At 59.7% G+C, this 14,842-nt stretch overlaps 1 protein-coding gene and 1 long non-coding RNA gene across 3 annotated transcripts; one reads left to right on the top strand and one right to left on the bottom strand.

Moving 5' to 3' along the window:
• Positions 1-130: 130 nt before the first annotated feature.
• LOC116420865 lies at positions 131-13,189 on the top strand. Its single transcript, XM_031948965.1, has 3 exons — positions 131-755; positions 1,606-2,549; positions 12,397-13,189. The coding sequence occupies exons 1-3, from the start codon at positions 313-315 to the stop codon at positions 12,624-12,626; spliced, it is 1,617 nt and encodes a 538-aa protein (XP_031804825.1). The 5' UTR covers positions 131-312; the 3' UTR covers positions 12,627-13,189.
• LOC111719645 lies at positions 2,839-10,848 on the bottom strand. 2 transcript variants are annotated; one of them, XR_004231313.1, is made up of 5 exons: positions 10,494-10,848; positions 9,898-10,227; positions 8,112-8,203; positions 7,639-7,807; positions 2,839-4,551 (listed from the first exon to the last, which is right to left on the bottom strand). It is a non-coding gene; the product is annotated as an uncharacterized LOC111719645 (long non-coding RNA). The 2 variants fall into 2 exon arrangements; XR_004231314.1 differs by having other exon boundaries at positions 10,481-10,848.
• Positions 13,190-14,842: the final 1,653 nt, after the last annotated feature.

A 14,842-nucleotide genomic window follows, 5' to 3' on the forward strand; every position in this document is an offset into this window, starting at 1 on the left:
CGGTCCGATCCAAGCCCCCCCCCCCACCCCCGGCCACGTCAAACTGATCTTCCCGAAGCACAGACGTGGCCCTGTCGCCTCCGGGGTCAGACGCGAAGGCTCTGGCTGGTGCTGAGCCCTCCCCGCCTCCTCCCCCATCTCTCGGCTCCGGCCCTTCCCTGACGGCTGCTCCGGACGGGGCTGATTGGCAGGCGCTCCCCCTCCCCCTCTCCCCCCCCCAGTTACACGGGGCTCCCCGGGGGCGGGGCCCGCCTTCGCCTCGGTTTCCCCGGGGCTTCACACAGTTTGTGTCCCACGGTCAGGGTTTAATAAATGCGGGGGACCGGACAGACCGGGAGCGCGTCACGGGGAGGGGGAGGCGTGGCCCACAGGCCGGGGGCGCCTCCTGCGCCCGCGGGAATGAGAGGATTGGCTCCGGGGAGCCGCCGTCGCCGCTCGGGAGCACGTGACCTCCGGTCACGCCTCCCCGTTCCCCGGGCAACCGCGCCCGCCCCGCCCGGTGTCCGGAGGTCGTCGGCGCAGAGCGATGGCGTCGCCGTGACGTCATCGCCGCGCGCAGCCCGGACACCGGCTGGGAGCCGCCTCCGCGGCCACTGGTGGGGGCGGGTGCCCCGGCCTCGGGCGGGTTGGGAGGGCGCGCGCGTGTGCGCGGCGGGCCCCGGCCCGGCCACCGACGGAGGCCCGGCGCCGCACCCCGAGGGAGGGCTCGGCCGGCCTCGTCCTGGTCTATGCGACCCTCGCAGCCACCCTGGGAGGTAGGTGCGGCTGTGGCCCCCATTGTACAGATGGGGAAACTGAGGCGCGAACAGGCTTGCCCAGGGTCCCGCAGCGCGCCCGGGTCGGAGGTCGGATTGGAACTCGGGTCTGGGGCCCGGCGCCCCGCCCCCCCCTTCCCCAGCCTGGGAGGAGAGGAAGCGCCGCCCGGCGCACGACCCCAAAGGGAGACCCGTGTGCCCCGCGAGGGGTCCCCTCCCAGAGGCTGGAACATCGGGGCGCCCGCCCGGGGGCGTGGCCAGGAACAGGTCCCGGGGGAGGTGGGGGAGGCGGTCAGGGAGGTCTCAGAGCAGGGAGGGTGACCTCCAGGGGCCCCCTGCCCCGGTCTGCAGGGCCCAACCCCTCCGAGGGGCAGGAGTGTGACCTCCAGGGCCCCCCCCCGGTTCCGGGCCCAACCTCCCGAGGGGCAGGAGTGTGACCTCCAGGGACCCCCCCCCACCCCCCGGTCTGCGGGTCCCGGGGGACTCCAACCCCTCCGAGGGGGCAGGGAGTGTGACCTCCAGGGAGCCCCCCGCCCCCCGGTCTGCGGGCCCCAACCCCTCCGAGGGGGCAGGGAGTGTGACCTCCAGGGAGCCCCCCCCCCCGCCCCGGTCTGCGGGTCCCGGGGGACCCCAACCCCTCCGAGGGGGCAGGGCCCCCCCCAGGATGCCCGGGAGGCAGGGAGCGCACGGGGGTGGGAGCCGCCGGGACATGGCCAGGCCAGCTGGGGGGGCCGGGCCGGGAGGGGGCCGGTCCTGGGCCTTGGGGCTGCGAGGTTCCCCAGGGGAGGTCCCCGGGCGGCCATCCGTGGGGCGGCGCGGGCTTGGGCATGACGGGCTGGGTTTTTTTCAGGGTCACCATGATGACAGCCAAGCCAAAGAGAATTAAGTTTTCCGAGGAAGAGAAGATTGTGATCCTGGAAGAGTTCAGCCTGCGCAAGGACATCCTCATCCCCAAGACTGGCCGCTACCGCAACACGACGGACCGGCAGCGGGCCTGGGAGGAGATCACGATGGCCGTGAACTCGCTGAACCCCCTCGTCCAGCGCACGCCCGAAGAGGTCCGCAAGAAGTGGAAGAACATGATCCTGGACGCCCGCAAGGAGCTGGCCACCGCCAAGCACCCCCTGCTGCGGCGGCGCCCCCAGGAGCGCCTCTTCCACAACATCTTTGCCCTGTTCAACAAGACGGGCTCCGAGCTCCCCGAGCCGCTGTACGCGGCGGGCCCCGGCTTTCGGACTAAAGGTCCCCCCAGCCCCTCCGAGCCCGCCTGCAAGGTGGAAGGCTTTCTGGACCCCGGCCTGGTGCTCCGGCCCCAGGGCGCCGCCATGGAGCCCGGCCAGGAGAGGGAGGGTCTCTGTCAGATTGAGGTCAGCAGGAAGCTGGACTCTTGGCCCGAGGTCTCGGGGAAGAGCCTCCTCCCGTCCCCCGTGGACGTCCAGGCCCGATTCAAGGAGGACGCCCTGACCGAAGATGCCTCCGACTACGGTGAGAAGAGGCTGCTTGACCCGCTGAAGGACTTGCCCCTGCACTGCGAGCCCGTGGCCCAGGTGCATCCCGCCGCGGCCGGCGGGGCCGTCTCGCCCGAGGGCCCTCCCGGGGACCTGCCCCACCTCTGCACGATGCCGGTCCCCGCGAGCCCGTCCCCGGACCCGGCTCTGACATATAAGATTAAATGCCCCGTCAGCCCCTTGCTAGACTGGCCCTGCTTGGCAGTGAGCGCCAGCCCCGTCACGCCCAGTGGCCGCTTGGACCCTCTGAGCACGGAAGGAATCCACACCGCCATGACCGACAACGGTGAGCATCCCGCGCCCTCTCTGGCCTTATTTAAGCCTAGTGAGGTCCCTTAGAAATGGGGCCCCGAGAGGAGGGCCCTCGGCTCTTGGGTCCTTTAGGGTTATCCCTTGGTCTGACAGATGAGGAAACCGAGGCTGTGATTGCCCGAGGTCCCACCACAAGGTGTCAGAGCCCAGGTCTTCTCCCTCTGGGATCGTTGCCATTTCCACTTCTCACCAAACTGGTTTGATAGAAAGAAACATAGAGTTAGACAGGAAACAATAATTCCCCGTTTCTTACCAGTTGTCCATCAGCAGTCTGAAAAATGGGCTGTCGGGGGTGGCGATGATGGGAAAAGGAGAGGCTAAAGAAATTTCCTTGAGGAAACTCTCTCATTTCAAATAAAGAGATTCTTTTTGTCCGTACCCTGCCCTTCTTGGTGGTCGTTGCTCAAGAGAACCAGTCTTCATAGAGTCCAGGCTCAGGTTTGACCCAGGCCACATTTGGGGGGAAGCTGTGACGTTCAGACACATTGCTAAGTGCTGTGAGCTCCCCCCGGCCCCATGGCTCTCGCCAGTCTCCCTGTCGGTGATCCTGGCCCTGTCTGAGAAAATCCTGGCGTTGACACTGTGTAGCTCAGTGACCCAGCCAGAGCAGGCTCTGGGACCACTCTGACCCTCAGTTTTCTCACCAAAAAGAATGTGCTCTAATTCTGATGCCATCGGTGAAAGCTTTGGCCGTGCTCTAGAGTGAGCCCTTTCTTGGAGGGGGTGCGCTGGGCATCTGACCCGCACATTTGTTAATGACTTGGATGGAGGCAGGTCAGCCATGCTTACTTCCCCTCCCTTCACGTGTCAAAGCCGGGAGAGAGAAAAAAGGGATCTCCATGGGCTAAGGATTGGAAGGGGAGGGAATAAGCTTTTATAGCACCACTGTGTACCAGGCTCCGTGCTCAGCACTTTACAGATAGCTCGGGCCTTGTGCTCCTTGGCCCCGGGGGACAGAACGCGGAGGGGACGAGAGGAAAAGTTCCCTGAGGATCAGAGCTGTCCCAGGCAGGCGGGAGCTTCCCGGAGGTCTTAGGTCAGGATGTTTGGGAAAGGATCAGATTCAAGGTTGGATTATTCTCTCCCGACAGTCATTTTTCAGTTGCATCCGACTCTTCACGATCCCATTTGGGGTTCTCTTGGCAGAAATTGCTAATGGGTTTGGGGATTAGCCCAGCATCACATAGCTGGTGAGTGTCTAAGGCAGGATTTGAACTTGGGAAGAGGAGTCTTCAGTCTGGCACTGCGATGCCCCCGGCTTCCTTCAGCTTCTCTGCTGCCTCCAAATCGGCGACCCTGGTTCATGTGCCCTCGGGAATCACCGTCCACTCTCTGCTGCTCCCGTGACAGGCTCGGGCCATCCCTAGCGGCCCCTGAGGGGCCGGTGTTGCAGAATCAGGGAAGGGACCTGGACAGAGGGGACTGTTGGTGAGAGGGAGGAGGCCCCGCCATTACATGTAACATTAATCGGTGGCACCCACCACCTCCCTGGCACGTCAGGCCCCGATATGGCACAGCTGTGATTGTGAGGGGGCGTTTCTCTCCAGCCAGCTTCCTTGAGCTTTACCACAGCCAAAGCATGTCCCTTCAGGTACTGGAGCTCCATGTGCATGCCCTGCCCCGAGTCTTTGTTGGGGGAAACCTGCCCAGTTCCTTCAGCTGATCCTTCCATGACACAGAGCCCAGGCCCTCCACCATCCTGGCCGTCCCCTCTGGACTCTCAGCTTCTCGGTGCCTCTCTTAAACTGAGGGGCACTTGATGAAGGCTGAGGATCCCAGCAGGACAATCACCTCCTCTTCCTGCAGCCCGGGCTCCATTCCGAGATGGAACGATCAGTCCATTGGCCAGCATTTATTAAGCACCACTAAGGTCAGGCGCTGTCCTGGCTCCCAAGGATACGAAAAGAGCCCAGTTCCTGCCTCGGGGAGCTTGTGATCTGATGGAGGAGGCTGCTGTATACCGGGCATGCTGCAGACTGGAGAAAGAGGAGATCATTAGCTGAGGGAGGGTGCCAGAATTAAGGGGGGACTTAAGTGTGTGGGACTACAGTTGGGACATAAAGGAAGCCAGAGAGATCAGCATTTCAGCTTGGGGGATGGCCAGAGGAAATGCTCAGAGCCCACAGATGGAGGGTCCTGTGTGTGCACCAGCTGGGAGGCGGACACGTAGGGGAACAAGGCAGAAGAAGACAGGAACTAGCTTAGGAGGCCTTCGAGTACCAACCAGAGCATCTCGTTTTTGCTCCCAGAGCCAATGGGGTGACGTGATCAGACCTGGGCCCAAAGGATGGTCTGGATGGGGGGAGAACTAAGGCAGCCGAGCCCCCAGCAGCCACCCCAGGAGGCCTGGTGGAGGGAATGGGCTCTGGCAGAGAAGAAAAGGGGACAGGATTAGGAGATAGAATGGAGGTGACTTGGACAGGCAGAAAGGGGGAGGAGTTCAGGATGACCTCACCCGAGAGGAGTGGTGCCCTCAACTGTGAAAGGGAAGGGCACGATGACGAATTGTGTTCAGACGTCTTATTGCTCCATCCTGTCTGACCCTCCTGGACCATAACCCACCAGGCCTTTCTGTCCTCCCTCATCTTCCAGAGTCTTGGCCTGGACAGCCAAGCTCCTGTGTGTTCTTCTCTGATCCTGTCACCTCATTCTCTGCCGCCCCTTCTCCTTTTGCCTTCAGTCTTTCCCAACATCAGGGTCCTTTCCAGTGAGTCCCATCTTCTCACCATGTGGCCGAAGGGTTTCGGCTCCGGCATTTGGCCTTCCAGTGAACAGTCTGAATTGATTTCTTTGAGGACGGACCGATTTGCTCTCCTTGCTGTCTAGGGGACTCAGACATTTCCTCCAGCACCAGTTTGAAAGCCTCGGTTCTGCAGCGCTCAGCGTTGCCGTCTCCTAGCCCAATGCTCACAGCCATACGTTGCTGCTGGAAAAATTCTAGTTTTGACTTCCCAGATTCTGCAGACAAGTGATGTACCTGCTTTTTAGCACGCCATCCAGAGCTTTCTTCCCAAGGAGAAGCGGCCTTTGATTTCATGGCTACAGTCACTGTCTTCAGTGATCCTCGAGCCCAAGAGCACAAAACCTGACCCTGCTTCCATTTCCTCTGCTCCTGTTTGCCAGGAAGTGATGGGACAGTTGCCAAGATCTTGGGTTTTTTGAGATTAAGCTTCAAGCAGCTTTTGCACCCTGTCTTTCACCCACACCTTCATTTTCTATCATCAGAGTATCCTCCGTGCATCTGAGATTGGCGATTTTTTCCTCCAGTAACCTTCGTTGCTGCTTTTGATTCACACAGCCAGGCCTGTCACCTGACATTCGCTTCATAGAAGTTAAATAAGGTAACGACGTGTGGCCATGTTGTACGCCTTTCCGGTATTAAACCAGTCAGTTGTTCCATGTTCAGTTCTCACTGCTGCTTTTTGGCCCGGGTACAGGCTCCTCTGGAGACAAATGTAATGGTCTAGTACTCCCTGTTGGAGGACTTGCCCCATTTTATTGTGATCCACACAATCAAAGGCATTTCGGAAACTCCCTCGCTTCCTCAGTTATCCAGCAAGTGTCGGCAGTTTGGTCTCTAGTTCCTTTGCCTCTTTAAAACCCTAAATGCGCTGGTAATTCTTGGTTCACAGATTGCTGACCCTAACCCTAACCCTAAATTCGCACAGAACCCAGCTTGCGGAACCTTGAGTACGATTTTGCCAGTGTGGGAAATAAGCACGATTGATGGGTAATTTGAAGGCTTCTGGGCGTTGACCTTCTTTAAGGACATGACCTAAACTGATCATTTCCAATCCAGCTGCTGCTATGGAGTTTTCCAAATTTGCTGGGTATGAAGTGCAGCATTTTAAGAGCATTGTTTGTCTCTGAGAGCCTTAAAAGGCTCAGCTGGAATTCCATGGCCTCCACCGGCTTGATTGTGTGCTGGGCTTCCTGAGGCGCACTTGACTTCTCTCTCCCGGGTGTCTGGCTCTTTCTAGATCAGGAACCGCACCTTCCTGGTTATCTGGTTATCAAGAAAGTTAAGATCTTTCTGGTATCAGGGTTCTCTCTTTTCTTGCCACTTAATCTCTTCTGCTTTTGTTAAATTCCTCTTGTTATCTCGCTCATTTTTGCATAAGATATTTTTGTATCTGAGCAGGATCTCTTGGCTTTCCTATCGTTTTTTTTTTTTTTTTTTTTCCTGTTTCTTTGCATTGTTTATTTAAGAAACCTTATCTCTCCTTAGTATTCTCTGGAATTCTACATCCCCTTGTATTTATCTTTCCCTTTCCCTCTTTCCTAGGCATTTGCAAAGCCTCACAGAAGTCCGGATTGCTTTCTTGCTTTTTTCCTTGGAATATTTTTTGTTGCTGTGGCCTGCATGATATTGCAAACCCCTGTTCATAGTTCTTCGGGCCCTCTAGCTACCGGATCTGTTCCCTTAAACGTATTCATAATGCAGTCATCGTTTCCATTTCATATTCAGGTGAAATGTTATCTGATAGTTTCTCCTACTTTCTTCATTTTAAGTCAGGATTTGTCAATAAGAAGCTCATGCTCAGAGGAGGGCCAGCTCCAGGTCTTGTTTTAGCTGACTCCGCCTTGGCCTGTAAAGAATATGCATAATCTTTCTGATTTTAATATGGGCCATCTGGTGGTGTCCTTGTGGGGAGTCACCTCCTAGTGGTCAAAAAAGGGTGTTTGCCATGACCAGAGAGTTATCTTGCTCCAACTCTATTGCCTTCCACCCGTCTTCATTTTGTCCTCGGAGAGCAAGGGTTAAGATGTCTCCTAAACATACACTGGGAGATGGGTGAAAGGCAGGTGAGATTGGAGGGCAGCAGAGAGATTAGGGCTCGAAAGGCAGATTTAAATCGGTGGGAGCTGGTGAGACACCAAAGCAGAGGGAGAAAGGAAATGGACAGAGCCCTAAAGGACCCTTCTGCTGAGAGGCACCATCTGGACAGCAAAAGGGGCAGAGGAGGAACGGTCAGAGATGGAGGAGAACAGGAGAGCCAGCGTCCCGAGCGCCCGGACAGAAGAGAGGCTCAGGGAGGAGAGAGCGAGGGACGCATCATTACCTGCACAGAGGCAGGGAGCAGGAGGGTGGAGAAAAGGCTACTGGCTGTAGCACCTAAGGGATCCCTTTGGGGAACGGTGATGTCGGAAGCTGGAACTGTCCCTGAGTGTGAGAGGATCCAGAGGCCTTTTCCAGGAGTTTGGCTCCAGAGACATAAGGGTGTGGTGCAGCTGGAAGGACAGAACGTTTTAAATGAGATAAAATCCGCAAAAGTTTTCCAAGTGCTTAGCTCAAAGCCCGGCACACTGCAGGTGCAGTATGGGTGCTCTGTCCCTTTTTCCCTTTTTCCCATCTGCTCCGTGACCAGGCCACTCCCACTTTGTTCTCAAGAAGTCGAGTGTTCAGTCCCCAACCAAGGCTGGATATTCCTCTGCCGAATTTCAGCTTCCCCCCCCCCCCCCCCCCGGGCAAGGAAGGCACCTTAGGGGTCTGACTCGGTCTCCCTCCCTATGGCTGTGGCCGTGCCGTCTGTACCTTCATCCAAGTCACTGAGAAAAGTGTTGGGAAGTCCACAGGAGGGCCTGGGTCTCGGCACTGCGGACAGCTCTTCCTTGCCTGGGAGGGAGCTGGGGGTCACCAAGGAAGAGAAAGGGGATTAAGGGGAAGGAAGCCTGAGCAGAAGCTTGGAGGCAGGAGGAGGATTGCATGACCTCGGGCCCCTGCTTCTCGTTGGTGGGTGAAAAACGCAGGCCTGTGGGGAAGGCTTAGCCAGAGCCATAAAGCCACAAGCAGAAAGTTGCCTTCAAACACCAAGTTAAGAAATCTGAGGTTCTGCCTGGGAGGGCGGAGAGCCTCGGGCCAGGGGGCAGAGGAGGACTCCACAGATCTTGCCCAATCCCTGCTCCTTCCCCTACCCTCCTGCTGGCCCGTGACCCCAGCCTGGTACCGCCCACAGCTGCAGCTCCTCTCCCATGGGGCCCAGCAGGGAGGCCCCGGGCTCATGGGCTTGATTTCCTCCCACCCCAACAAGCCAGTGAGTGCCTCTGGCACCCCCAGCGAGGTGCACCTTGACCTCTGGGCTTGGACTTGAGGATGGGGCGGGAGGAATCAGTGAGAGAGACCAGAGTTCAGTTTCAGACCCTGTTCTTGCCTTCCCTGCTTTGCACAGCAGCCGCCCCGTCAGGGAAAACTAGATTCATCCTTTGGGGAACTCAGCACCAGGTAGTTTGGGATTAACCTTTAACCTCAGGCCAAAAGCAGAGCTGGGGCAGCCTCTGGAACTGGGCAGAAGTACCGGGAGGCAGAGCTGGCAGGGCCCCCCACGCCCATCCCCAGTGAGCCGCCTCCAACTCTGTCGCCCCTTACTTGCCTGATAACAGACGTTCCGATTTTCCTCCTCTGCCTTTGCCTGCCTCTTGTGTTTCCTTCCCCCAAGGGCAAGTGTATTTCCCAGAGTTCTGTTCTGGGGCCTCCTCCTGTCCCCTCCCTCCCCAGGGTGCCATTGCAGGTCCCCCAAAGGTCAGGCTCTCCTGAGAGGTCCTCAGGTCTCCCACCCGGCGTCCAGCCAGCCGAAACAACTCCATCCCCCACCCGGCTGCCCTGCCAGCTTGCTGGGATCGGGTCTGGGTATCCTCCCTCCACCCCATCATGCCTCTGGTCTTCTGGCCCCGCTCCCCGCTGTGCCAGCTATGGTGGCCCCCACAGCCCCGCCCAGACTTGGGAGAGGTTGCCAGAGTGGCCGAGGAGGACTGTGAAAAGCCTTGCCCCTCCTCCACTTGCTGGGCCGGGCCGGCAGCCCCCGCTCCAGGGTGCGAGGTTTGAAGGCCGGGAGACTCTTGAGGCACCTGTGGTGAGGAGGGAGGGATTGGGAGAAAGATTCAGAATCAGCAGCAGAAAGGGGGAGGCAGGTGAGGGAGGCCAGGCTCAGGCCTCCCCCAGAACAGGGAGGAAGAGGCCCCTGCAGAGGAGGCAGGGAGAGGAAGGGTGGGCACAGTCCGGGGACACACAGGCCTCGAGTGAGCGGGGAGCCGCCGAGGGACCTGGGAGGGAGAGTACTGGGTGTGCAGAGGCCCCGGGCCTGGGCTGGAGTCCTGCTGCTGCTGCTGCTCACGGCCCAATGTGGCCCAGGGAACGAGCATCCCCCACTGGGCCCCGGTTTAGGAAGATGGGGGATTAGCCTGGCTGGTCCCCAGGTACCAGGCCAAATTAGCAGCTGTCCTGGGGCGGGGGGAGGCGGGGCAGCTTCAGGATCACTCAGCTGGCAGGCAGGGGGCAGGGAGTCAGGAGGCTGGGGCTGAACCCCACAGCCTTCGCTGCTTACTTCTGCAGGTCGCCAACCTCGCCCCCATTCCACAGAGAGGCCCGTTGCAGGATGTGTCAACATGGATACCAGAAAGTGGGGGGGGGTGGAGGAAGAAGAGAGGGGAGACAGATCAGGACTCCTCTTCCCCGCAGAATCAGGCGCAGTGCATGCCGGGAACCTTGGGTGTGCGCACGTGAAGCCGGCGAGCTCATCACTTGGGGGGTGCTGAAGTGCAGTGGAGCGGGCCGGGGGTGGGGGGCCAGAAACGGGGCGTCTCCCCTCCAGACGCGCTGAAATCTGGCCAGTGCGTGGCTGTGCACTTCCAGCAGAGGCAGGTTTGGGAGAGCCCTTTAAAAAAAAAGAATTAGAATCAGAGATCGGCAGAGCTTGAAAGGTCAGAGTTCAAAGGCATCTTAAGATCTAGAACGTTCCAGCTACTGCAGAATTTAGCTTGTCTAAGTTGGGAGACCCCCAGGACAGAGGCTGTCAGTTTGAGAGTCCTTAGAACAGGGGAGGTCAGGGCTGGGAGGGAGCTTAGAACAAGGGGTGTCAGAGCTGGGAGGGGCCTGAGTATAGGGAGGATCAGAATCGGGAGATAAACCTGAAAACCTCACGCAGTCAGTTGGAAGATTTTGTAGCGTTGGGTAGGAAGTGCAGGGAAGCCTTCCCCACCGATGAGCGCGTCCCCAGGGGAAGGCGCCCCCTCCCCACGGGTGCTGGTTTCCCTCCACCAGGCGGCGGGTGCCCCCTTGCCGCCTGTCGGGAAGGAGATTCGCGTGCAGTTGTGAAGGGCGGTGGATGCTTCCTGCCCAGAGATCCCAGCATTCCTGCTCCACTTGGAGTCACTCCCAGCCTGGGGCAAGGGGGAGGGGGGAAGGAACGGTACAACACAGAGGAGGGGGGTGCTGGGCAGATCCCGGACAAGCCAGGGCCGACATAGTGGCCTGGGCTGGACTCCGGGCAGGGATGATTTGGGGCCATTAGAAGGAGTCACCCTGGTGGATCCCCAAGGACAGGCTGAGGGAGAGCCCATGACTGCCCACTCTGGTTCACGCTCTCCACAAGCATCAGCCGTCCCTGCCCGCACCCCGTGCCCCGCACCCTGTGCCCAGCGCCCCACGCCCATGCGATTTATGTGGAACATCGCGTGGAAGCGGGAAGCGGAGCCCGGAGTGCCCTGTGCTGGCTGGCTCTGTCCGAGGTGCTGGGGGTGCCAGGGAGAGGGCCCAGGTGGGGAGAAGCCACCACGGGAAGGCTGATCCCAGGGACCTTAAAGGGCAAGACCAGTAATTTGGGGAGCTGTGGGGCCTGGGAGGTTGTTGAGCAGGGAGGTGATAGTTACCTGCCCACTCTGTGGGGGATGGACTCGAGTGTGAGCAGAATGGAGACGGGGAGGCCGGGAGCCAAGCCAGCCGGGACATCCCCCCTCCTCCTCTGAGTGATGTTGGTCTGCTCTCCTTCCAAAAGGACTGACTTTCCCCTCTAGAGGACTTGCCCGTGAACATGGCGGAGGCACCAAAGATGGAACATTGGGACCTCAGAGGCCTCTTCTGAGGCCTAATGAGGTTCTCTGACTCCCAGCGTTCCCAGGGAGCCCAGGGGGATCACAGACACTTGGGGCCATAGAAACTGTGTTGGGGGCCTGGGCAGAGCTGGGCAAGGCTCCCACCAAGCAGGGCTGGCAGAAACCACAGGGCCCGGGCATGGGCCGGCCCTCCGCGGAGCAGTGACAGATAACTCTGGTCCCTTTGCAGGGGAGGGAGACCTGGGCCCGATGCCAATTAGGAGCCATCTCTGAGTGTCTGAAGAGAGGAGGGAGGGGATGGCGGCGGCACCCTGGAGCCACAGAGCTCCTTTGTCTGCCACCCCCAGCCTGTGGCTTTCCCTGATTGAACAAGCACTTAGAGCAGACCCCGCCCACAGATGGAGCCCAGGGTGGGCGTGTCCCAAGCCACAGCCTCCAGCCTCATCCCTTCTGGGGCCATTTGTTTGGTCCCTTTTGCCTGCCTGGGAACTGGTGACCTTGAGCCTGTCACCTGCCGGGACTCACTGACTCACTGGGATCCCGGATTTAGCACTGGAAAGCATCTGAGAGCCAGTGGAGTCCGGGGCTGCCCTTTTGTGAAGAAGGGAACCGAGCCCCAGCATTCCACAGTGTGGGGGAGAGGCGGGGAATCTGAATCCAGATGTTGTGACTCCAAGGAGAGGGGGTTTTCCCACTGTACCATCCTGCCAGTGACAAGAGGAAAGTGCTGGACCTGGCGCTTGACCCCAGATCCTCTGCTTCCAGCTCTAGTGCTTGCTGCTGGGCTGCAAATGTGGCCAGGGTCCAAGTGGTCTTCCCATCCAGGGTCCCACCATCTTGCAGTCCAGGGTCCCAGCATCCTCTGGTCCGATCTGCTGCTTCTCCCATGTCCCCTTATATCCCATGCTCTCCTCTCCCAGTTAGGCCGGCCAGGCTCCCCTCCTCTTTGACTTCCTTGTCTCTCCTCCCCCTTTTCCATTGTTCTCCCTCAGTGAGCGCCTCGGTGGTGACCGCGGAGGAGGACTTGCTGCCCGGCCCCCGGCCCAGCGAGGAGGGGCTGCCAGAGAAGGATTCTGGGGAAGTGGCCAAGCAGAGTCGCCTCCAGACGGAGATACTGGAGCTGCAAAAGGAAACGCTGCAACTGCAGAAAGAGAAGATTCTCCTGGAAAAGGAGAAACTGGTCCTGGAGATCGTCAAGCTGCGGCGGGAGCTGGGCACCTGAGCTGCCCACTGCCCACAGCCTGAACTGCTGGGGGGGAGATCCCAGAGCTTCCCGGCTGCCCAAGCCCAGGGGTCTTTTCCTCCACAGTGCCTGGCTGGGCCCACCCCAGGCCAAGCCACCTCCTCTTGCTCCTCTGATGTCACTGAGCAGTTTTGCCCTGACTCGGGGGGGGGCGGGGGGCTGGGGGCTGGGTTCCCTGTGGCCTGTCCCTGGAAAGAAGCCCTGAGGATCCCGTTTGAGTTGGGCCGGGAAGGGGGTCAGAGGCTCCCAGCCCAGACTTTGCCTCTTGGGGCTCTGCCTGGGCAGGGTGGGATCAGGGACCTGAAGCGAGAGGTCCTGGGGGTGGGGAGGAGGGTGGAGACCCAGGCTTCCAGCCAGTACTCTGCCCCCCAATTTCGGGACAGACCCCCTCCACTGGTCAAAGGTCAATTCAACAAGGATCTATTTCTCAGGCCCCATCCAAGGGGACCGTCCGGGATCCCTGTGCCAGAAACCTTTGCCTGTGGGCCCTCTCTGTTCTCTGCTGTCAGAGGAGTAAAAGCACCCAGGTTTCCTTCTCGTTGCGCCTGCCTCCCCGTCTCTTCTGATTCAGCCTCTGTTTTCATGGGAGGACCAGTGGGTGGGCAGCCTTGGCAGGTCCTCTGCGGGGTGCCTCGTGTGCACACAGGAAAGGTAGCTTGGCAGGGCTAAAGGGCTCAGAGAACCCTGGGAGCCCAAGCCCCCGTGGGACGGAGAAAGGGAGCCAGGGAGGAGAAGGGGCCCAGCACGCTCAGCTTGTCTGCCATCCAGGAGATTGGTCTGTCCCATACAAAACTGCCCAGGAGACTTGAGCCCCCCGGGAGGGGAAAGCCCATCGGCATCAGGGCCCCCAGGACCGGGCCGAGACTCAGTGGGGCCCCTGCCTCTGCCCCACTTCGCCTGGGACTCGCGCTCTCCTGTGGCTGAAGACCCCAACTGGCCACTAAGAAAAAGGTCCCCATTTCACCCCCCACCCCACAGCCGGGGTCCTGCCACAGACACCAACCGTGACACCTTCTGTCTGCCTCAGTTTCCTGTTTGTGATAGCATCTCCCTCCCAGGCGGTCTCAGGCTCAAATAATAATTGCAAAGCTTAAAGTGCATCAGCTGTTAAAATTGCCCTCCCTGCCCGGCTCCATCCTCCCCCAACAAGTTCTTTCATAGCCCATGGGGGGCCCTTGATTAATGGCAGAGAAAATTCAGCTTAAGTGCTAGTTGCTGATAACGGCTCCAGAAATACCTCCCAGAGGCCATTGCCCGGGACTGGCTCCTGGGGATCGCCTTCCCTTTGTTCCTGGGCGCCTCCAGTGGAAAACGGGGTGAAGGCCATGAGATCTGACTTGTTCTAGAACCCCTCCCAGCCCTGACCCCCCTGTTCTAAGCCCCCTCCCAGCCCTGACCCCCCTGTTCTAAGCCCCCTCCCAGCCCTGACCCCCCTGTTCTAAGCCCCCTCCCAGCCCTGACCCCCCTGTTCTAAGCCCGCTCCCAGCCCTGACATCCCCTGTTCTAAGGCCCCTCCCCAAGTCTGCCATCCACCAAGTTTTAAAAAATTGACTGTTTTCCTTCGCCCTCAAACCCTCTATAAATGGAGGGCTTTGACATCTGCCTCCTGCCTGCCCCCAGACTCTCCTGCTTCTGCCGTATAAGACCCCCTCCCTTCCAGGAGGGAAGAAGGAAAACGGTCTGGGGGGGGGGGGTGTTCCCTAGCCTGCCCCCCCCCCCAGGGGCCTCCTGCAGTAAATTGTTCTCTCCAGGAATCCCACCATGAATGATGGGAGAGTGCTGTGCTTTTGGGTCTCCGGGTGAACTAGAAAAGGGGCCTCAAGCCCAAGCCAGGAGAGTTCTCATCTAAGAGATGAGAATGTTTAGTAGGCACCTACTGTGTGCGGCCCTGGGCTCCGGAAGCAGCTGCCGCCCTGGGGGGGGGGGGGGGGGAAGTGTCCTGCAGCCTGTGATTGAGCTCCCCGAGTGGGGAAAGTCCCTCCATCCAGAGGAGCCCATCTTGGAGCACAGCTGGGGGGGGGGGGGGGGGGGGGGAGACCTGGTTCTAGGACTCTCCTGTCCTTGTGTCCATGTCATTCCCCTGCCGGAGGGGGAGGGGCTCGCACCCGGCTGCAGTGGGCCTGGAGGCAGCCACGGAGAGGCTGAGGCCGAGTGGGGGGAGGTTATGGAGGCCAAGTGGAGGCAGCCAGGCAGGG

The sequence above is a fragment of the Sarcophilus harrisii genome, chromosome 1 (assembly GCF_902635505.1).
Source record: "Sarcophilus harrisii chromosome 1, mSarHar1.11, whole genome shotgun sequence".
NCBI lineage: Eukaryota > Metazoa > Chordata > Mammalia > Dasyuromorphia > Dasyuridae > Sarcophilus > Sarcophilus harrisii.

Coding starts and splice junctions, on each gene's coding strand:
- LOC116420865 (XM_031948965.1), top strand. CDS start 313: ATGCGGGGGACCGGACAGACCGGGAGCGCGTCACGGGGAGGGGGAGGC. Junction 756..1,605: donor CCTCGCAGCCACCCTGGGAG/GTAGGTGCGGCT, acceptor GGTTTTTTTCAG/GGTCACCATGATGACAGCCA. Junction 2,550..12,396: donor CACCGCCATGACCGACAACG/GTGAGCATCCCG, acceptor GTTCTCCCTCAG/TGAGCGCCTCGGTGGTGACC.